Here is a 24,432-nt window from a genome sequence, read left to right as displayed (position 1 = left end):
ATTTAATATTTGTGGTCGGTACATCCCTTTTCATAAATTCATGATTCAGCGTTTGGTTAAACCAATTGTCCTGTTCAGCTATAAAACGTCACTTCTGTGACTTACCGTATTTTTCGGACTATAAGACGCACCGGACCATAAGACGCACCCCAAATTTTCAGAAGAAAAATAAGGGAAAAAAATGAATGCGTCAAATGAAAGTCCGTCTTAGGCCCCTTTGACACATCAGTTTTTTGCTATCAGTCGCAATCCGTCGAATTTTGAAAAAAAACGGATCCGGCAACTGATGCCGCTGGATCCGTTTTTTTCTTATTGACTTGTATTAGCGATGGATGGCTGCAGATTTCATCATTCGTTCGCCGGATCCGTCAAAAATTGTTTGTTCGTCGGACGGACATAACGTTTTTTGTCTATGTCAAAAAATCGGACAGCGACGGATCCGTCGTTTGCTAGAATGTAAGCCTATGGGCGACGGATTCCATTTTTTTTTAACTGAGCATGCTCCGACAATTGAGTCGTGCACTTCCGTAGCAAAACCACAGATGTAAAAAAGATCTGCGGTTTTGCTGCGGATGTGAGTGTGAGAAACGCTGTGGATCGGGAGGAGGGAAGTGTATGGGCGGTGACTGTGCATGTCTGTATGTGCGCGGGTGGAGTCTGCGGGGCTGTGTGTGTCCCTGTGTACGCAGCCATTGTCTGATAGGACTACTGCTGCCATCCAGCAATGAATGCTCACAATGACCGCATTGCTGCTGATGGGAAAGTAGTCCCATCAGACAATGGCTGTGATCTGTAGTAGAAAAAAAACCATACATGACATACTTATAACATACAGTACATACACATAACGTACAACACATAACAGAGTACATACTTACTAAACACCTAGTCTCCGAAGCCCTCGTCTCCTTTAATAAAAATAAAATAAAAAAAACAACCTATCCTTACCTTTCCACCGTAGTCCAGATAATAACGAGTGTCCCACGACAATCTCCCTTGTAGAACACTGACATCGGGTGATGTCAGTGCTCTACACGGCCTCTGGCATGCACTGACAAGCGGAGGTAATTCTCCGCGGTGTATATCCCTCCACCGCTGCCGGGAGAGAGGTCACTTCAGTTCATTCTCTCACCGGCAGTGCTGGGTGAGAAAATTCCCATGCATCATAGCCGTAAAGTGAGAGAATGAACTCACTTGACCTCTTCAGTGATGCACTGCAGGAGGATTATCCTGTCAGTTCATCACTGGGAAGCCCTATAGAGCAGTGACATCACCTGATGTCACTGTTCTATAGGGGAGATCGTCGTGGGACACTCGTTGTTAATTGGACTGCGTCGGAACAGGGAGTATACAATTGGTTTATTTTAAATTTTTTGCAGGAGATCGAGGGCGTCGCATGGATGTTAGACGTGCAATAAAGGTTGAAAACCGTGTTGTGTTTTATTTAATTAAAATACTTTTTCTCTTTCGTCGCACTGGGGGACACAGAAACCATGGGTGCGTGCTGCTGCCTCTAGAAGGTTGACACTATGCCATGAAAAAAATGTTAACTCCGCCTCCGCAGTATACACCCCTCCGACAGGCTGTAGAATAATCAGTTTTGATTAGTGTCAAGAGGTGGACAGGGGTCTCTTACAGACCCATGCCTACCTCAATGTGCGTCGTTCCTTTTCAGGTAACCATGGAAGGATACAGAGTAGATCGGCTACATCTGTATTCCCACACCGGGATCATGAGTACGGCATGTACCGCCACCCCGTATCCTCATGAATCCCACGGGCAGAACCCTAACCCCGAACACAAGACTCGTGTTCAGGTGATCATATCTGGTCCTGACCTTCGTCTCCCATCACTCGCCCTCCAGAGCCTGATGATCGAGAGAGACGCCCTGCAGAAAAGATTTGAGACAGCAATCTTTTCGTCAGGTAACTGCTCCCCGTCACGGGGGGCGCTGAAGATAAGAGGCTGCAGCATTTTTTATTGGGGTGAAAAAAAAAAAATGGAGAAGCTCTTTTTCTTGCATTTAATTTATGAAGGGGGGGTCACTGTTACCCTGTGCTTACAGCCCGTGGCTCTAACTTATTTTATTTGAAGAGCCAGTACCTGCTTCCAAGCACTGCTCCCGCGGCACGTGGCAGCATTATGCTCCTGGGCTCCAGCGGCCATCCAGCACGCGCGCGTCTGATGTCAGATCCCGGCTTCCGGGGTAGGCGCAGCCCTCCGGGGTCCTCTTCCGGGACGGCGCCATCTTGGTGCTCCAGGAAGTCCGGGACTGGGCCCCGCCCACCGGTTCCAGACGGGGCTAGAGGGCAGTTCACCTCTCTCTCCCCTCTGCCTTCGGGCGGAAGCTGCGGTGGGGACAGGACGTGGGATGTGAGTACTGCACTACAGTTGTTGCATCCTCACTCCGCTCTTTCCGAGGGTCGACAACCATCGTTAAATATTGTGTATGTACCTCATGAAATAACAAGCTTCTTTCGGGCACTCCCTACTCTGCTCAGAATGCAGCAGACCCACTGTATTACCTATGCTAAAGAGCAGGTGCAGCCACCCCCGCCTTTCCTGCCAGGGAGCTGAATGAGGCCGTCCTGCCTACCGCCCAGGGGTCAGCCGTTGCCGTGGGAGACGGTGAGTGTCCGGGATGGGCCTCTTCCTTATCTAAATCTGTGGCTAACCTTACCAAGGTATCACAGAACCTGGTAACGGTGCTTGACAGATTGCCACCTCAGACTCTAGTGGACACAGGTGCATCAAAGGAGTCCTTTTTTGGACCTTTTTGGCTAAGGGCCTGGCAGGCTGATTTGTCCTCCAAGAGATCCCTAACCAATCTGCCTTTTCAGGATTCCCGACTTTTTGGTCCAATGTTAGAGCAAATCATTAAAGATGCAACTGGGCGCATAAGCTTCCTTCTCCCTCAGGCCAGGTCTTGTCGATAGGTTTTCAAACGAAAGGCCCAATCCTTTGGTCCCTTTCGTCGTGCCCCAGCGGCAGACGCCTATGCTCAGGGCCCACAGAGATCGCAGGCGCCTAGGGACAGGAAGAAGGTGTCCTTTCGGGCCTCTCCTTCATGGCGCCCTCGCAGTTCCCACAGCAGAGCTGCCAGGCAGATCCTCTTCAGCCTAATGCCTACAGGGATTACAGCTCCCTTCCCAGTCCCTCTCCCACACTAGGGGGCCGCCTGCAGAGGTGTCTGGCAGAGTTCAGTAATGGATACCTGGGTAAGGAAGGTGGTATCCATAGGATGCAAGACAGACTTCAACGCTTTTCCGCGAGGCCGTTTTTTTTTTTTTCTATCCCAACCACCAAGAGACGCTGCCATGGCCTCAGATTTTTTTGCCGCAATCAACTCTCTCCTCAGCGCAGGAGTAATCATCCCTGTTCCCGAGCAGGAGTGTTTTACAGGCTTTACTCAAGCCTGTTTGTAATACCACAAAAGGGATGGCTAGGTTCATCCCATACTAGACCTCAAGTGATTAAACAAAGGGGTCCGCCTACGCCACTTCAGGATGGAGTTGATCCGGCCGGTGATTGCCTCTATGGAGGATCAGGGATTCCTATGCTCCATAGATATTCGGGACGCCTACCTGCATGGCCCCATTTTTCAGGGACATCAAAGATTTTTTGCGCTGCGCTGCGCTGTCTAGCAGCAGCATTCCCAGTTGGTGGCCCTAACATTTGGACTGGCGACAGCCCCAGAATGTTTACAAAGATTATGGCAGCAATGGTAGCCATATTAAGGGTCAGCGGTTAGTCCCATATCTCCATACGCAAACACAACACCTAGAGTTCTTAGGGATGCTAATCAACACCCGCTGCTCGAGGGTCTTTCTTCCCGAAAGGAAGTGGATTACTCTCCGGCAGGGAATTTTGCTCTCTGCTAGAATCCCGACTCCTATCCTTTGCGCTGCCATGAGAGTCCTGCGGAGGATGGTGGCAGCCTCAGAGGCAATACTCTTTGTCCTGTTCCGTTCCAGGATACTTCAGAAGAACACCTTCCTTCAGTGGTACAGGTCCGTCGCTTCACTGGATCGCCCCTTCCTCCCTCCCAGTCAGGCCAGGCAGTCCCTCAAGTGATGACTGACCTCCTCACTTGTTTATCTGGGGCGGTCCTTTTTTCCCCTTGTCCACTGGCAGGTGATAACTACGGATGCCAGCCTCGGTATTCCGTCACCTAGCGGTCCAGGGGTGATGGTCGAGGCGAGAATCCGCACTGTCGATCAACATTCTAGAACCAACCGTGGTCTTTCCAGCACTCCTACATTGGGAAGGATGCCTCAAGGATCAGCCAGTCCGGATTCAGATGGTCAATGCCACTTCCATCAATCACCAGGGGGAACCAGGAGTCCCCGGGCATCAGCAGAGGAATCAAGAGCCTTCAGCCGTGCTGAAGCCGCTATTTTGGCAGTTTACATTCCCGGCACAGACAACACAGCCGCCGACTTCCTCCATCGGGAGGGGCTCACGGCAGGAGAATGGTCCTTACATCAGGACGTGTTCCGTCAGATATGCCGGCTATGGGGGACTCCAAACGTGGACCTCCTAGTGTCGCGACAGAACAGAAGGGTCCAACAGTTTGTCTCAAAATACCGCAATCCTCTAGCAATAGGGGTCGATGCGATGGTCATTCCCTGGATACAGTTCAGACTCCCTTACCTGTTCCCTCCCCTTCTCGTGCCCAGACTGCTAAAGATCAAGGCGGAAGGGGTGACTGTCATTTTGATCACCCCGTACTGGCCCAGGAGGGCCTGGTTTGCAGAAATTATCAATCTTCTCACAAGCACCCCCTGGAGACTCCTCAACAGACCAGAGCTCCTGGCTCAGGGGCCGTTTTACCACCCAAATTCTCAGTTGCTCAATTTGATGGCTTGGCCATCGAAACCACAATACTGAGAGCAGCGGGGGGTTTTGGACCGAGTTATTAATACAGTGATCCAGGCTAGGAAGCCATCTTTTTCAGGGTCTATTATCAAGCCTGGAAGGCTTATTTTGACTGGTGTGAGTTTAATCCCATCACACCTATACCCTGTTCCCTACCATCTGTCCTAGCCTTCCTCCAGGCAGGATTACATGCCGGTACTGCCCTAATTTCCCTGAAAGGCCAAGTATCTGCTCTCTCTATTCTTTTCCAACGGAATTTGGCCTCTCGCCTGCAGGTTAAGACCTTTTTTTCAAAGGGTGGCATGCAGCTCCTCCTTACAGATCCCCAGGGATCCATGGGATCTTGACCTGGTCCTGGACGCCTTAACAAATTCACCCTTGGAGCCCCTCCGGGAAGCTCCAATATCCCTTGTTTCCTGGAAGGTGGTATTTCTCATAGCCGTCACCCCTATCAGGGGGTTTCAGAGTTGGCGGCCCTGTCCGGTCGCCCTCCATTTTGATTATGCACCAAAACAAGGTTGTTTTGCGGCCTCCTCCTTCCTTCCTCCCCAAGGTGGTATCGGTCTTCCACCAGAACGAGCATATAATCCTACCGTCATTTTTCCCCAACTCTTCCTCTGGAGCGTTCTTTCAATAAGCTGGACCTGGCCAGGGCGATAAGGGTCTACCTGGCTAGGACTGCTCCTTTCAGGGAAGCAGACTCGCTCTTTGTCATTCCTAATGGGGTGAGAAGAGGCCTGCCGGCCTCTAAGGCAACAGTTGGCCACTGGATCAGAATGGCAATTCTGGAAGCCTACCTGGGTGAATAACAGGGTGTCCCTTGCTGGGGTCAAGGCTCACTCAACCAGGGCAGTGGGCGCGTCCTGGGCGGCACACGATAGGGCATCATGCAATTGTGCAAGGCAGCCACCTGGACATCTGTTCATACCTTTTCAAGGTTCTATAAGGTCCATACCTATACTTCAGCGGATGCCAGCCTAGGCAGAAGAATTTTTCAGGCGGTAGTGGTGAGTTCTCTGACCTGAAAGGTTTTTCTGTCTTCTACCTCCCCAGGGACTGCTTTTAGACGTCTCACGGTTTTTGTGTCCCCCAATAAGACGAAAGAGAAAACAGGATTTTGGTTTCTTACCGTAAAATCTGTTTCTCAGTCTTCATTGAGGGACACAGCGCCCTCCCATGATTTTGTTATCTGTAATGATTATATGATGGACTTACATGATAATGTCTCCTCCTACTGCTTTTTCACTAACTGATTGTCCTACAGCCTGTCGGAGGGATGTATACTGCGGAGGCGGAGTTACCATTTTTTTTTCATGCATGGCATAGTGTCAACCTCCTAGAGGCAGCAGAACACACCAACGGTTTCTGTGTCCCCCAATGAAGACTCTGAGAAACAGATTTTATGGTAAGCAACCAAAATCCTGTTATTCTTATGTGTGTGTTATTAACCCTTTGATACTATAAGATTAATAATGGATAGGCATCTTATTGATGCCTCACCATTATTAACCGGGCTTAATGTCACCTTACAAAACAAAGGTGATATTAACCCCTTATTACCCCATATGCCACCGCTACACGACAGTGGGAAGACAGAGGCTGTCTGTGTAGAATTTCTGGCTATAAAATATAGGGGGACCCCACGTCATTTTTTTTTTTTTGGGGGGGGGAGGGTGTCCCCCTATTTTAATAGCCAGTAAAGGCTATGCAGACAGCTGCGGGCTGATATTCATAGCCTGGGAAGGGGCCATGGGTATTACCCCCTTCCCAGGCTACAATATTGGCCGTCGGCTTTCCCTCTCTGGTGCAGAAAATTGCGCGGGAGACCACGACACTTTTTTTTTTTTTTTTTTTTTCAAAATTAAACATTGTTCATTAATAAACATTGGACTAGCTATTATTTATCCATCTATCCATAGATATATTGAAAGATGGATATATCTATGGATATATGTATGGATATATCTATGGATATATCTATAGATATATCCATACATACATCCATAGATATATCTATAGATATATCCATACATAAATCCATAGATATATCTATAGATATATCTATGGATGTATGTATGGATATATCTATAGATATATCTATGGATATGTGTATGGATATATCATATCTATAGATACAGTGCCTTGCAAAAGTATTCGGCCCCCTGGAACTTTTCAACCTTTCCCCACATATCATGCTTCAAACATAAAGATATCAAATGTAAATTTTTGGTGAAGAATGAACAAGTAGAACACAATTGTGAAGATGAACGAAATTTATTGGTGGTTTTAAATTTTTGTGGAAATTCAAAAACTGAAAAGTGGGGCATGCAATATTATTCGGCCCCTTTACTTCAGTGCAACAAACTCACTCCAGAAGTTCATTGTGGATCTCTGAATGATCCAATGTTGTCCTAAATGACTAATGATGATAAATATAATCCACCTGTGTGTAATCAAGTCTCCGTATAAATGCACCTGCTCTGTGATCGTCTCAGGGTTCTGTTTGAAGCACAGAGAGCATCATGAAGACCAAGGAACAACAGACAGGTCCGTGATACTGTTGTGGAGAAGTTTAAAGCTGGATTTGGATACAAAATGATTTCCAAAACTTTAAACGTCCCAAGGAGCACTGTGCAAACGATCATATTAAAATGGAAGGAATATCATACCACTGCAAATCTACCAAGACCCGACCGTCCCTCTAAACTTTCATCTTAAACAAGGAGAAGACTGATCAGAGATGCAGCCAAGAGGCCCATGATCACTCTGGATGAAATGCAGAGATCTACAGCTGAGGTTAGACAGTCTGTCCATAGGACAACAATCAGTCATACACTGCATAAATCTGGCCTTTATGGAAGAGTGGCAAGAAGAAAGCCATTTCTCAAAGATATCCTTAAAAAGTGTTTAAAATTTGCAACAAGCCACCTGGGGGAGACACCAAACATGTGGAAGAAGGTCCTCTGGTCAGATGAAACCAAAATCAAACATTTTGACAACAATGCCAAACGATATGTTTGGCGTAAAGGCAACACACAGCTCATCAGCCTGAACACACCATCCCCACTGTCAAACGTGGTGGCAGCATCATGGTTTGGGGCTGCTTTTCTTCAGCAGGGACAGGGAAGATGGTTAAAATTGATGGGAAAATGGATGTAGCCAAATACAGGATCATTCTTGAAGAAAATCTGTTGGTCTGCAAAAGACCTGAGACTGGACGGAGATTTGTCTTCCAACGAGACATTGATCCCAAACATAAAGCAAAATCTACAATGTAAAGGTTCACAAATAAACATATCCAGGTGTTAGAATGGCCAAGTCAAAGTCCAGACCTGAATCCAATCGAGAATCTGTGGAAAGAGCTGAAAACTGCTGTTCACAAATGATCTCCATCAAACCTCACTGAGCTCAAGCTGTTTGCCAAGGAAGAATGGGCAAGAATTTCAGTCTCTCGATGTACAAAACTGATAGACACATACCCCAATCGACTTGCAGCTGTAATTGCAGCAAAAGGTGGTGCAACAAAGTATTAAGTTAAAGGGGCCGAATAATATTGCACGCCCCACTTTTCAGTTTTTGACTTTCCATAAAAATTTAAAATAACCAATACATTTCGTTCAACTTCACAATTGTGTTCCACTTGTTAATTCTTCACCAAAAATTTACATTTGTTATCTTTGTTTGAAGCACGATATGTGGGAAAAGGTTGAAAAGTTCCCGGTGGGCCAAATACTTTCGCAAGGCACTGTATCTCTATCTATAGATCTGCCTATCTATACAGTTGTGGCCAAAAGTATTGACACCCCTGCAATTCTGTCAGATAATACTCAGTTTCTTCCTGAAAATGATTGCACACACATTCTTTGGTATTATCTTCATTTAATTTGTCTTAAATGAAAAAACACAAAAATAATTGTCCTAAAGCCAAATTGAATATAATTCCACACCAAACATAAAAAAGAGGGTGGACAAAAGTATTGGCACTGTTCGAAAAATCATGTTATGCTTCTCTAATTTGTGTAATTAACAGCACCTGTAACTTACCTGTGGCACCTAACAGGTTTTGGCAATAACTAAATCACACTTGCAGCCAGTTGACTCAACCTCTGTCCTGTGTCCTTGTGTGTACCACATTGAGCATGGAGAAAAGAAGGAAGACCAAAGAACTGTCTGAGGACTTGAGAAACCAAATTGTGAGGAAGCATGAGCAATCTCAAGGCTACAAGTCCATCTCCAAAGACCTGAATGTTCCTGTGTCTGCCGTGCGCAGTGTCATCAAGAAGTTTAAAGCCCATGGCACTGTGGCTAACCTCCCTAGATGTGGACGGAAAAGAAAAATTGACAAGAGATTTCAACGCAAGATTGTGCGGATGTTGGATAAAGGACCTCGACTAATATCCAAACAAGTTCAAGCTGCCCTGCAGTCCGAGGGTACAACAGTGTCAACCCGTACTATCCGTCGGCATCTGAATGATAAGGGACTGTATGGTAGGAGACCCAGGAAGACCCCACTTCTTACCCCGAGACATAAAAAAGCCAGACTGGAGTTTGCCAAAACTTACCTGAAAAAGCCTAAAACGTTTTTGAAGAATGTTCTCTGGTCAGATGAGACAAAAGTAGAGCTTTTTGGGCAAAGGCATCAACATAGAGTTTACAGGAGAAAAAAAAGAGGCATTCAAAGAAAAGAACACGGTCCCTACAGTCAAACATGGCGGAGGTTCCCTGATGTTTTGGGGTTGCTTTGCTGCCTCTGGCACTGGACTGCTTGACCGTGTGCATGGCATTATGAAGTCAGAAGACTACCAACAAATTTTGCAGCATGATGTAGGGCCCAGTGTGAGAAAGCTGGGTCTCCCTCAGAGGTCATGGGTCTTCCAGCAGGACAATGACCCAAAACACACTTCAAAACGCACTAGAAAATGGTTTGAGAGAAACCACTGGAGACTTCTAAGGTGGCCAGCAATGAGTCCAGACCTGAATCCCATAGAACACCTGTGGAGAGATCTAAAAATGGCAGTTTGGAGAAGGCACCCTTCAAATATCAGGGACCTGGAGCAGTTTGCCAAAGAAGAATGGTCTAAAATTCCAGCAGAGCATTGTAAGAAACTCATTGATGGTTACCGGAAGTGGTTGGTCGCAGTTATTTTGGCTAAAGGTTGTGCAACCAAGTATTAGGCTGAGGGTGCCAATACTTTTGTCTGGCCCATTTTTGGAGTTTTGTGTGAAATGATCAATGTTTTGCTTTTTGCTTCATTCTCTTTTGTGTTTTTTCATTTAAGACAAATTAAATGAAGATAATACCAAAGAATTTGTGTTTGCAATCATTTTCAGGAAGAAACTGAGTATTATCAGACAGAATTGCAGGGGTGTCAATACTTTTGGCCACAACTGTATATCTGTGGACGTTTTTAAAAAACCGTCGAGAAACAGATGAAAAAACTAATGCAACGAAAAAACAGATCTGTCGCATCAGTTTTTCACAATCTGCGACGGATCCGTTGAGCCAACGGATTGTGACTGACTGCAAAAAACTGATGTATGAAAGGGGCCTTACAGTCTGAATTATTCAGCTTACCGGGGTGGTAGGGTGTGATCGGGAGCGCTGGTGGAGCGGGGTCACAGGAGGTGTTCGGTGGTCTGGCGATGATCTGACTCATCCCAGGCTAGTGCAGCAGGTTCGATGGTGCGGGGACTCTGCCATTTTGTGGAAGCCCCCACACATCGATCCTAGGCTGAGGCACGGCAGTTTCGCAGATGCTCAGTGGTGCGAGTGCTGCTGAGATCTCGTCTTTTGAGATCTCAGTCTACACATGCGCCGCCTCCAGCGGCCATTTTCCTGGAGACCAACACATTACAGCAATGGAAGTGTGGAGGGGTTCTGGGATTTCACAAAATGTCGGCGGAGCCACCACACCACTGAGCATCTGCAAAACTGCCGCGCAAAGCCTCCCAAGTAGTCAGTGTTTAGAAATCTTGCAGATACTACAGTATATACAGTATGTTCTTTAGATGTACATTGTAATCTCGATCTTCATATACAGTGTGTGAGGCATCTAAAATGTACCATATATAGCTTCCTATGATACATGATCAACCAGACTTTCTGCTCCATCTCACTGGCAGATTTAATATATGAGCCGTTGATGCTGCATTATTCTAGTTTATTTGTTAAAAATTAGATGATCGATTTCAACTTTGATTTCTGGCATAATTGGAAAATCGGCATATGAATATTTTGGTGTCTGATAGAGCCATAGGATAGAACTGCAAGTTTACTGGTACAAACTCTACTCTTAGTTGGTGGCAGTAATCATACCATAGGTGACCAACCCTATCATGCAAAATATATATATATTATATGTACATTTTAGGGCACTTCCCTCTACAGGTGCCGCCTTCAGCAGTGAACTAAGCTAGTTAAAAGGAAATGCAGAAATATTGCTTTTATTTACCGCTCAGAACTGTTTTCCTCCAGATAATATGGTCATTCTGTTTGCTTTTCAGCTGGACTGCAGCCATGTGTTCCACTTGCAATGTTGCCGACGTGTCCTAGAAAACAGATGGCTGGGACCACGGATAACATTTGGTTTTATGTCCTGTCCTATCTGCAAGGTATTTAATTTGGATAGAATTCTAGTACACAGTTTCACTTCTGACTCTTTGAGGCAACAGCACATCAATGAAATCTCCGAAGAATGATGTGACTGGTTGCTTTCCTAATCTGTAAACCCTGTACATATTATTCTCATTTTGTGCTACTCTATTAGCTTTTCATTATGTACTGAGAGATCTGATGTCAATATGGAAAGTAATTAATCTCCCTATCTATTTGTAGAACAAAATAAATCATTCAGTGTTAAAAGATCTTCTAGACCCGATCCGAGACCTTTATGAAGATGTCAGAAGGAAGGCTTTGATGAGGCTGGAATACGAAGGACTACACAAAAGTGATGCAATCACTACACCGGGAGTCCGATTTTACAATGACCCTGCCAGTTATGCCATGAACAGATATGCTTATTATGTCTGCTACAAATGTAAAAAGGTAATTCAGCAAATACATTCCTCAGATATTTGGGCCTGATTAGTTACTAACTGTGTAACTAACTAATGATTATCCAAATTTAATAAGGGTCCTGAAAAATCCTTATGATGGTTCCTACAGCTTTCTCCGCAACAGTCAATTGGTCATTTAGAGAAAGTAAATATTCCAAACTTTAGCGAAATTCCAATTCAAGTGACTTGACGCAAATATGGTGTAGTGTTGACCTCCAGATGCAGGAAACAAACTAAGTGTGTGTGCAGACGATCAGTAAACGCTGCGGGTTAGACTCTGCGTACTCGTGCAGCGTCCATCTCGCAGCAGCCAGATCTTACAGCATAGTGGATGAGATTTCAAGAAAGACTCCTGCGACTCACCCACGGAGATGGACATGCGGCGCTTCTCTCCAGACCGCAGCATGTCAATTTCTCTTTCGGAGACTCAAGCCACTGCAAGATAAATTTCACCCATGCAATGTATTGGACACGGTAGATCTGCACAGTTCAGTGAACACATGCGGATTCCCCTGCATTCAATAGATGTCAGTGCTTTGGACGCAGCAGACATGTGCTACATCCAAAGCACGGCCAATTCAGGATCTTCGGCACATACCCTAAGGCATCAAGGCTGCAGCTACAGAAATCTGTAAGATCCCTGACTCTGGCTGTCAAACCCAGCATTCTTTAATATGAAAATCATTGGTAATGGCGAGGATTCAGATTACACATAAAAGGAAAGAAACCCTTCCTAGCACTAAATTTGTGGCTCCTGCATGGACCATAGAATTCCGTTATTCATTAGACGTAACATAAGGAACTTTATTCACAGATTCAGTTGTAATCGTGGACTGTGAGTCTATTGTACAAAGTCGGATGCAGTGGTTACTTTGTTGGGAAAATAATTAGAAAATGAGATACTTGATTTTTCTCCATTTTCTGTCCATATCCCAGTAAATAAACGTGTGTACAGTAGTTGGACATGTTAAGAAACAAAAGTGTTGTATATCTCTGTATTGCTGATTTCATTGTTACAGGGGTTGTCCGGTTTTAAATAACTCTGCAGTCACACACAGTATGCTGCAAGGATTCATTGGTTTCTGAGCCGGAAATAGAGAGTATGTGTGTGTTATACGTACTCCCGGCCAGTGGTCTCGGCCTCACTCCATACACTTTGTATTGAGTGGTGCTGTGCCCACTAGACGACCCCGTCACTAGACGGGGTGCAGATTTTCTCCATACAAGTGTATGGAGCAAGGCCGTGCCCACTAGACATGTTCTGCGCAGGAGTATACATAACACGTACACTACCACCATTCCATGCTCAGAAACTGGCGAATCCTCACAACGCACAGTGTGATTTATATAGAAATTGCTTTATTTTCTATATGCAGTACTACTAATTTTTGTTTAATTTGCTTTTTTTACTTTTTAAAGGCATATTTTGGTGGTGAAGCACGTTGCGATGCCGAGGCTGGCCAAGGAGATGACTATGATCCAAGAGAGCTGATATGTGGAGCATGCTCTGATGTGTCCAGGGCTCAGGTATGATGTCTTCCCTGGGGAACAACCCGCTGTGTCACGTTTGTAACCAAATACTGCATAGTGTTGCATTTTACTTGTTACACAAACTTTGAAAACAGAGCGTTTAACCTACGAATGGATTTAAAGCCTTTAGATTGGCTTAGCAATATTAGCCCATCAATATTAGCTTGGTGATGAGCTGCATGAAGGGGCTTGTCAATGTGCCCATAAGATTGCCGGCTGGCTCGTACTTGCCTCTGTAGTTTTTTCATTAGCAATGATTCAGGTTACTGCAGTGTTGTTCCATTGAACGCAATAAGACTACACTAATCTTACCGATATGAATAGAACGGTGCAGTCAAGTACGAAACAACCTGCCATAACAATTGAAGAGATTACAGAGTTTGGGTGCACCACAGCTTCTTCAGTCAGCTGATCTTAGGAGGTGGAAATATTTTGGACTCCCATCAATGTAAGGTCAGATTCACACTGTGTCCCGTTTCAAGGTCAGGTCAGGTGACCCTCAGGCAGTCTTTGTATTGCAGTCCATTTTTGGATTTGTGATTGGAGTGTAATTTAGGTGACGTATCTTAGGTATAAGCCATTCCATTACAAATGGTGTATAACCTTTTTAGTAATTGCCATTAGTTTCTGATCGCTTTCCATCTGCATAGTTATTAAAAATGGTAGTGAAAACTGCTGTTCTACTTACTTTTGACAGATGTGTCCGAAACACGGTACTGATTTCCTGGAGTACAAGTGTCGTTACTGCTGCTCGGTGGCTGTATTTTTCTGTTTTGGAACAACACACTTTTGTAATGCTTGCCATGATGACTTCCAGCGAATGACCAGCATACTTAAAGAAGAACTTCCACATTGTCCTGCAGGTATGCAGAATTGCCCATGTATTTCTGTTAGATGTTCCAGCTTCTCTGCACAGTGTTATTTTATCTTGCATATGGTTAATTTGTACAGAGCTGAATACCACCGCACCATCGCACTTTTATTGGCACCAGCTGGATATAAAAACAGCTGATCGGTGGGGATGACAGGGGTCAGACCCACACTGATCTGATAATGATGACCCATCCTAAAGTGTAGATCTTCAGTATCATTGTAGCTGAATACCAGAGTGATCGGAGACTGATAACGTCGCTACTAGGGTCCTCTGTTAATCATCCGTTATTTTTAATGGAGTTGTTAGATATTGCCGGACATGACTCTGGGGCTCATGTCAAAGATGGAAAGACATTGGGACAGCAGAAATGTGGAATGGATGTTTGATAAGATGAACCAAATAGTTCTTCACCCTAGGCTGTTTATCATATAACTGTAGTATGTCTCAATGTGGGACACTGTTGTTTTATTTTTTGTCTTTTTTTTGTGCCAAGAATAATAAACTAAGCTGATAAAACTTTCTAAAAGGTTTTTGGATGGCTTTCCCTGCTTTTTCTTGACTGGCTTACTATATTTTGCTGCAATATAAGCCAAATATGGAGAGAAAGACACGGCGGGACTGAGAGAGCGAGAAAGACACGGCGGGACTGAGAGAGCGAGAAAGACACGGCGGGACTGAGAGAGCGAGAAAGACACGGCGGGACTGAGAGAGCGAGAAAGACACGGCGGGACTGAGAGAGCGAGAAAGACACGGCGGGACTGAGAGAGCGAGAAAGACACGGCGGGACTGAGAGAGCGAGAAAGACACGGCGGGACTGAGAGAGCGAGAAAGACACGGCGGGACTGAGAGAGCGAGAAAGACACGGCGGGACTGAGAGAGCGAGAAAGACACGGCGGGACTGAGAGAGCGAGAAAGACACGGCGGGACTGAGAGAGCGAGAAAGACACGGCGGGACTGAGAGAGCGAGAAAGACACGGCGGGACTGAGAGAGCGAGAAAGACACGGCGGGACTGAGAGAGCGAGAAAGACACGGCGGGACTGAGAGAGCGAGAAAGACACGGCGGGACTGAGAGAGCGAGAAAGACACGGCGGGACTGAGAGAGCGAGAAAGACACGGCGGGACTGCGAGAGCGAGAAAGACACGGCGGGACTGCGAGAGCGAGAAAGACACGGCGGGACTGCGAGAGCGAGAAAGACACGGCGGGACTGCGAGAGCGAGAAAGACACGGCGGGACTGCGAGAGCGAGAAAGACACGGCGGGACTGCGAGAGCGAGAAAGACACGGCGGGACTGCGAGAGCGAGAAAGACACGGCGGGACTGCGAGAGCGAGAAAGACACGGCGGGACTGCGAGAGCGAGAAAGACACGGCGGGACTGCGAGAGCGAGAAAGACACGGCGGGACTGCGAGAGCGAGAAAGACACGGCGGGACTGCGAGAGCGAGAAAGACACGGCGGGACTGCGAGAGCGAGAAAGACACGGCGGGACTGCGAGAGCGAGAAAGACACGGCGGGACTGCGAGAGCGAGAAAGACACGGCGGGACTGAGAGAGGGACGCGGAAGGACAGAAAGGGAGGGGGGATGGAGGAGGGGGGGGGACTGGGAGGGAGGGAGATGGATGGAGATATAGATACAGCAAATCTAAATTATATTTTGGCTTTCTGATTCTGATGCATTATAAACCTGCTTTTTAGCTATATGACTATCATTTTTTTCTTTTTTTTCTTTTATAGGTCCAAAAGGCAAACAGCTCGAAGGGACGGAGTGCCCTCTTCATGTGGTCCACCCCCCCACCGGAGAAGAGTTTGCCTTGGGCTGTGGAGTGTGCAGAAATGCCCACACTTTTTAAAGAAAAATAGCCCATACTACTTTTCCAGTTTCAAACTATAATTTTTTTTTTTTTTTTTCTTTTTAAATCTTTGCTTTGTGAATTTTGAGATGGATTGTAGCAGTCCGTCACGCCAGGCAGGTTCTGGACGACAGCATCCGGTCAGGATGGGACCACATAAGAGTCTACGAACAAGGTTAATCAGGAAGGAGGCACCAGATACAGCTGTGTATTCACAAGTTCATACTCTTCATACCAAACTCAATGTTTTGTTATACTTAAACTGATAGCTACTCGTGAGGTGCTTGCATGTGGTCATTACATAAAGCACCACTGACAAGACACCAGATGTGTATAAAATGCTTGGATACACAGCATATAAAAGGCTCGCCATATCGAGGATATATAAATATATGTATACAGTATATGTATGATCAGAAGAAAAGTTACAGTAATGAGCACTGACTTTCCAATAGCCTTGTACAAGTATACCCGCATCTCGTGGAAAAAGAAGAGTATATATGTTTATCTTCTAGACTGTTAATTTAACTCTCTGGTTGCTGGAGAGCTCTGCATTGTGTTCCACAGAGAAGAAAAGAGACATTGCTGTGGAGGGCACATAACATAACAAGGTATAAAGTTGTAACAAATGCTGTACATAAAGATATCAATGTTCGTCCTGTTTAAGATTTACAACATTACAAAGGCAGTTTCATTTAACTTTCTGGGTTATGTTTGAGCCTGAAATTTTAATGAAGTGCAATACTGAGTGTGCCTCATATCTTTGCAGATGTAAACTTTATGGAATGTACATGTTAATAAAGCCACTGTACATTTTTATACAGTGACAGTCTGGTGAATGTTTAGGATCTTATTTAAGAGGAATGGCTTTTAAAAAGAAAAATAAAGACTTAAATCATATTTGTGAAGCTTTCCTGAAATTAATTTTTTCCCTTCTAATTAATTCTCATTTTCTTTTTTGACTTGGTTTTGTTCATATTACACTTTGCATTAAAAGGGTTTTCAGACCCCTTATACATTTTTGTTATGGAAAGCTTAGAATGGTATAAAATCAAAAGGAGTAATAGTCGTCTTACCAGTCTTGCACTGCTTTAATGCTGACATTTCCTAGTTCCTCCGACAATCGGTATATCTTGGCCTCCAGTGATGTTTCAGCAATCTCAAAATGTCGTTGTTAGAGAATAAAGAAGCTTCAACGGGGTGGCAGCAGTATTACGTAATTAATTTGATGTATGAAGTAAAAGAACAGAATAATCCAGCTCACCGCACTGCCTTGCTGGTAGGATCCAAATCCTGCGCACGGATTTGACTAGGCAGTCAATCAATAGTAGAAAAATGGGAAGAAAGTTCCAGCGCCAGGAATGGAAAATTAAAAATCCATTTTATTGTGCCATTGCATATTAAAATTCCAGCAGGTACAGCATATCAGTCGGATGACTGCAGAACAACGCGTTTCGACGCCTCAGGTCTTAATCATGTTCTCATGATTAAGACCTGAGGCGTCGAAACGCGTTGTTCTGCAGTCATCCGACTGATATGCTGTACCTGCTGGAATTTTAATATGCATTGGCACAATAAAATGGATTTTTAATTTTCCATTCCTGGCGCTGGAACTTTCTTCCCTTTTTTCTAATTTGATGTATATACTTTTATGCCTAAAAAAAACAAAAGTATTTTAGGAGTGATACAATTATTGGCTGACCAGAATTACTGAGACAAGGGTACAACACTTGAAATGCTGCAACAGGACATTTGTGCATTGTGGATGGGGAGATTCCTCCTAAAGATAAGGCAAGGTAATAAAAGTAAAGTTTTTATTATGAATGGAGAGGTGGTGTGAGTGATGGTTTAGAAATTTGGTGCTCAGATTTTAGAAGTTTTGTTCTTGTCTCAGTAATTTAATTTGTAAACTTACAGTTGTGCTCAAAAGTTTACATACCCCAGCAGAATTTTTTCTTTCTTGGCCATTTTTCAGAGAATATAATTGATAACACCAAAACCTTTTCTCCACTCATGGTTAGAGGTTGGGTGAAGCCATTTATTGTCAAACTACTGTGTTTTCTCTTTTTAAATCATAATGACAACCCAAAACATCCAAATGACCCTGATCAAAAATTCACATCCCCTGGTGATTTTGGCCTATTGATATGCACAGAAGTTGGTACAAATGGGTTTGAATGGCTAAGGCCGGTTTCACATTAGCGCATTTTCAGCGCGCGCACGGCCGGGGGTAGCTCCGCCCCCGAGCCGGCTCTCTGCCCGGCGTGCCCGCCCCTTGCTTGTAGCGCCGCCTACTAGCGGACAGCGGCGCCTGCGATCGGCGCACCCTATCTTTAGCATAGGGTGCGCAGATCGTGCGCAGGCCGTGCGCTAGTTGCGCTTTGACCTGTGCTGCGCACTTTTGACGGTGCGCCGTGCGCGCCAAAATCCAAAAAGTTTGATTTTGGAGCGCACGGCGCACCGTCAAAAGTGCGCAGCACAGGTCAAAGCGCAACTAGCGCACGGCCTGCGCACGATCTGCGCACCCTATGCTAAAGATAGGGTGCGCCGATCGCAGGCGCCGCTGTCCGCTAGTAGGCGGCGCTACAAGCAAGGGGCGGGCACGCCGGGCAGAGAGCCGGCTCGGGGGCGGAGCTACCCCCGGCCGTGCGCGCGCTGAAAAAGCGCTAATGTGAAACCGGCCTTATAAGGTAAAATCCTCAGCTGTGACCTGTTTGCTTGTAAACAGTGTGTGTGCATAAAAGCTGAGTGAGTTTCTGGGATCCAGACAGACTCTTGCATCTTTCATCCAGCCACTGATGTTTCTGGATTGTGAGTCCATGGGGAAAGCAAAAGAATTGTCAATGGATCTACAGGAAAAGGATACAAAAAAATCCAAGTTATTGATAATGCCAGTCGGCAGCATTCAAACTGTGATCAACAAATGTAAAGTCAGGGACTCTGTAAAAACAAAACCACGGTCAGGTAGACCAACAAAAATTTTATCCTCAACTGCCAGGAAAATTGTCAGGATGCAAAGAAAAACCCACAAATATCAGCTGAAATATTGGACTCTCTGAAAACTAGCCGTGTGGTTGTTTCATGGTGCACAATAAGGAGGCTTTTGAAGAAAAATGGGCTGCATTGTCGAGTCGCCACAAGAAAGCCATTACTGCGTAAATGCCACAAAGTATCTCGCCTACAATACGCAAAATAGACAAGCCTCAAAACATCTCGGAACAAGGTAATTTGGAGTGATGAGACTAAAATTTAACTTTTTGACCACAACCATGAACGTTACATTTGGAGAGAGGTCAACAAGGCCTATGATGAAAGGAACACTATTCCTACTGTAAAGCACAGAGGTGGATCGCTGATGTTTTGGGGATGTGTGAGCTACAATGGCACAGGAAACTTGGTCAAAGCTGAAGGAAAGATGAATGCAGCACGTTATCTGCAAATACTAGTTGACCTGTCATTGGCTACAGCAGAACAAAGTGAAGGTTCTGGAGTGGCCATCTCAGTCTCCTGACCTCAATATCATTGAACTAATCTGGGGAGATCTCAAGTGTGCAGTTCATGCTAGACAGCCCAGGAATTTACAGGAACTGGAGGCTTTTTGCCAAGAAGAGTGGGCAGCTTTACCATCTGAGAAAATAAAGAACATCATCCACAACTACCGCAAAAGACTTAAAGTGGTCATTGATGTTAGAGGGGTCAATACACAGTATTAAGAAATGGGGTATGTGACCTTTTGATCAGGGTCATTTGGGTGTTTTGGGTTGTCATTATGATTTAAAAAGAGAAGACACAGTAGTTTGACAATAAATGGCTTCTCCCAACCACTAACTATGAGTGGAGTAGTAGTTTTGGTGTTATTCATATTCTCTGAAAAAAAGCCAGAATTCTTCTGGTTAGCCAATAAAGTTCTAGAATATTTGTCTTTTTGGGCATAAAAGTATTAACATAGATTTTTCTGACTAACACTGTACCAAAATATAATTTTGAAAAGAAAAAGGAGTACTATACACAAAAATGCATAAATTGTCGTTTATTATGATTGTGGTTTCTAATTGTACTTATGCAAATATTTCTTTGATAAACGACAATTTTTTATGCATTTTTGTGTATAGTACTCCTTTTTCTTTTTTCTTGGTAATATATTTTGGAGCTTACATTACAAAATCGGTGTATGGGTAAATGAAAAGGTAGAAGTCCACTTGGATTATTGATTTATATATACAGGTATTGTTTATATCCATAATTGTATTGGGAATTTGATCAAAATATAATTTTATTGTACATAAGTTATTTTATAACATGTCTAAGTTTTTTGTTTAAGTAAAAAATTCAATTATCTGGATAGCCCTTTTAATCATCACTTTTTCTGTTCCTGTGAGTAAGTGATAACTTGCTATGATTGAAATTACAGTGTAAGCTTTTCTGTTGGCATTAACCCCTTCCTGTCCAGGCTATTTTTCCATTTTTATTTTCCAGTCGGTCAAATTATAAAACTGGAGGGTCTTATCTGATAACCAAGGGTGTAAAATATTATAGGTATGCTCACCTGATAGGGTTGTGACAGTCACAACTTCTACATAAGCATGCAAAGGCTGCAGCAGAACCACCAAGGAGATAAGTTGCAATGAATGAAGAATATTGTTCAGAGTCCGCACTGCCCAAAGTTCAAAGATACGATCACACACATAGGTGAAACATGATTGCAGCTTATTGTCAACGCGTTCAATCAAATGGCTGGAATTTTTGCTGCTGAAACTAGTGCTGTTCCTGATGTTGAAACTTCTGTTGCTGCGCCTGAGAGAGAACCAACTCCTTAACTAATTCATCTTGTTGGCAGGCCTGAGCTGTAGCATTACAAGCTTGATCACTGACATACAGTTCTCTTTGGGGTATGCCTCAATTCACACTGCCCACATTCTCCACCATAACTAAGGCAGTGCTTTTCACAATAGTGCAGTAATGAGGCAGTGACCCAAGATAGTTTAACGGAAATGTCTTTATTTTGGCAACTTATGAAAATATACGGTACTCAAATGTTAATCTCCAGTTTGCAGCCGGATCGTCCGTATCAATCCGTAACCGTGGACGACTGCATCATCTTGTATCTCGTGGGGAAGTCCATGGCTTTGCTCTGACTGTGCCCTGTGTTCAGTCTCACACAGACCTGATTTACATAGAGAGTTCCTTCTCTCATGCTTACAAACCAGTAATGACACATACAAAACTTAACTGAAAGGTTAAATGGGAATTGTGGATATGGGCCACTCACCAGCCGCAGAAAGTAGGGAGAAATCCGTCCCACTACCTTCCTACAAATATCTCCAAAAATAAAAGCTTATGTCAGGTTTTCCTCAATCTGACTTAGTCAAATAGCTTGAACACTCTTTTATTTGCATTGTAACCACACCTTCAGCAAGTTCAGCATGTCTCTGTGCACATCCTGGGGGACACTTACCTTATTTTTCGGATTATAAGACGCACTTTTGTTCCCCCAAATTGTGGGGGGTGCATCTTATAATCCGAATGTGTGCTGTAGAGGAGGGGGGGCGGCTCTGGAGTGGTGTTAGGGGGCTGGGGTGGGCGGGCTGCAGAGACAGCAGGTGGTCAGTGCTCCCGCTCATTAGGCTCATGTAATATTCACTGCACCCGCTGTCCATCACCTTGGTGCTGAAGTTTCACCGAGATGGTGGACAGGGGAGCAGTGCATATTGCCTGTGCCTGCACACTCCCCCCACTGCCCAGTCACTGTAGTCACCTTCTGATGGCTCCGTGCTCCCAGCTCTCCCCTGCCTCTTCCTGTGTCTGTGCCAATAGGACCTGCGGTCACTTGACTCCCAGTGTGCAGCACTGCGGTCATGTGATGGAAGGTCCTGCAGCTACAATGAAATGCCTGTATGAGCAGCTCCTGGATGTCAGCACAGACACAGGAAGAGCCGTGGGGGAGCTGGGAGCACGGAGCCATCATCGGAAGGTGAGTTAACTGTTTATTTTATCATGTGTGTGCCAGCAGCACAGGGGGGCATATCCAGAATGTGATGTGAGGGCCATGTGCGTGGCAGCAGCACAGGGGGGCATATCCAGGATGGGATGGGGGGCATGTGCGTGCCAGCAGCACAGGGGCATATCCAGGATGGGATGGGGGGGATGTGCGTGCCAGCAAGACGGGGGCATATCCAGGATGTGATGTGCCCATGTGCGGGCCAGCAACACAGTGAGGCATATCCAGGATGGGATGTGGGGGCCATGTGCGGGCCAGCAACAGGCATATCCAGGATGGGATGTGGGGGCCATGTGCGGGCCAGCAACACAGGGAGGCATATCCAGGATGGGATGTGGGAGCCATGTGCGGGCCAGCAACACAGAGGCATATCCAGGATGGGGGGCCATGTGCGTGCCAGCAGCACAGGGGGCATATCCAGGATGGGATGGGGGGCCAATGTGTGTGCCAGCAGCACAGGGGGGCATATCCAGAATGTGATGTGAGGGCCATGTGCGTGGCAGCAGCACAGGGGGGCATATCCAGGATGGGATGGGGGGGCATGTGCGTGCCAGCAGCACAGGGGCATATCCAGGATGGGATGGGGGGGATGTGCGTGCCAGCAAAACGGGGGCATATCCAGGATGTGATGTGGTGCCCATGTGCGGGCCAGCAACACAGGGAGGCATATCCAGGATGGGATGTGGGGGCCATGTGCGGGCCAGCAACAGGCATATCCAGGATGGGATGTGGGGGCCATGTGCGGGCCAGCAACACAGGGAGGCATATCCAGGATGGGATGTGGGAGCCATGTGCGGGCCAGCAACACGGAGGCATATCCAGGATGGGGGGCCATGTGCGTGCCAGCAGCACAGGGGGCATATCCAGGATGGGATGGGGGGCCAATGTGTGTGCCAGCAGCACAGGGGGGCATATCCAGGATGGGATGGGGGGGCCATGTGCGTGCCAGCAGCACAGGGGGGCATATCCAGTATGGGATTGGGGGGACCAATGTGCGTGCCAGCAGCACAGGGGGGCATATCCAGGATGGGATGAGGGGGGCTTATCCAGCATGGGATGGGGGGCCATGTGCTTGCTGGCAGCACGGGGGCATATCCAGGATGGGATGGGGGGGCCATCATGTGCGTGCCAGCGGCACAGGGGGCATATCCAGGATGTGATGGGTGGGCCATGTGTGTGCCAACAGCACGGGGGGGGGCATATCCAGGATGGGATGGGGGGCCATGTGCGTGCCAGCAGCACAGGGGGGCATATCCAGGATGGGGTAGGGGATCATGTGTGTGCCAGCAGCACGGGGCATATCCAGGATGGGATGGGTGAGCCATGTGCATGCCAGCAGCACAGTGGGGCAATGTGCCAGTGTAGCAGTACAGGGGGGGCCATGTGCCAGGATGGGGGTTTAATAGATACCAGGATGAAGGACATGTATATGATTTGTAAGACGGATACTGGCATTATAAGACAGACCCCCATTTAACATAAAAAAGTCTCTTTCTTCAATTTTGGGGGTGCGTCTTATAAAGCGAAAAATACGGTAGTTACCCTCGTATATGAGCACCCTCAGTGCCTCATTAGACATGCACCCATAAATTAAGCGTGCTCTCATCACTACAGAACTGCCAAGCAGGTGGATGCTAAATGTGGTTTAGACACACTGTGGGGCACAGAAGGGAGGGGGGCATTTGGATTTGGGAGTGCAGAATTCCCTGGATTTCTTTTGGGTGACGAGCCATAGTGCTTTTTCAGAGCTTTTGTACTACCAGTAACGTGGAAGCCCCCTATATTTCTGTTAACAGATGACAGACCTGTGTGGGAACTTGCTTTTTTGTGGATTGAGTTGAAGCTTTTATTGGTAAAATTTTACATAACGTTTAGGATCACATTTATCTGGTGCTCTACTCTGAGCACTTAAATTGAGGTTTCCATCTAAATCTCCGAATGACAAGATTTAGATGAAATCCTGAGGGATCCATTCAAAATAATGAGGCAGCAGAGTTACTCTTTACTCATTCTGGCCTATATTCATTGGTGTCCTTCATTTCAGAGGTGCACAAATCTGTGGCTGACAGCACTTTTATGCACGCCTAAAAAGACGGGCACAGCCGGATCATAGGCCAGACTGTCTACAGTGTCTCCATCTGCCTCATTACAGGGAATCTTCCGCCCGGTGTTCTGTCTGAATTTCAGAGATTTACATGGAAACCTCAGTGCAATAGCAGGATAAATGTAAGCAATTTTTCCATATTTC

General features: G+C 45.8%; 1 protein-coding gene across 13 annotated transcripts in view; it reads left to right on the top strand.

Moving 5' to 3' along the window:
- Positions 1-17,086, top strand: part of MYCBP2 (MYC binding protein 2) — a 439,899-nt gene extending 422,813 nt beyond the window's left edge. For all 13 annotated transcript variants that reach the window (XM_073580415.1, XM_073580420.1, XM_073580409.1 and 10 more), the window contains 5 exons: positions 11,383-11,490; positions 11,714-11,923; positions 13,354-13,461; positions 14,162-14,327; positions 16,071-17,086. In XM_073580415.1, coding sequence (XP_073436516.1) covers positions 11,383-11,490; positions 11,714-11,923; positions 13,354-13,461; positions 14,162-14,327; positions 16,071-16,186 — 708 coding nt within the window. In that variant the 3' untranslated portion in view covers positions 16,187-17,086. The remainder of the gene's footprint in view (positions 1-11,382; positions 11,491-11,713; positions 11,924-13,353; positions 13,462-14,161; positions 14,328-16,070) is intronic.
- Positions 17,087-24,432: the final 7,346 nt, after the last annotated feature.

The sequence above is a fragment of the Dendrobates tinctorius genome, unplaced genomic scaffold, assembly GCF_039654945.1.
Source record: "Dendrobates tinctorius isolate UK_male_01 unplaced genomic scaffold, ASM3965494v1 ptg000064l, whole genome shotgun sequence".
NCBI lineage: Eukaryota > Metazoa > Chordata > Amphibia > Anura > Dendrobatidae > Dendrobates > Dendrobates tinctorius.
Note: the sequence above shows the minus strand (reverse complement) of the source record. Positions and strands in the feature narration are given on the sequence as shown.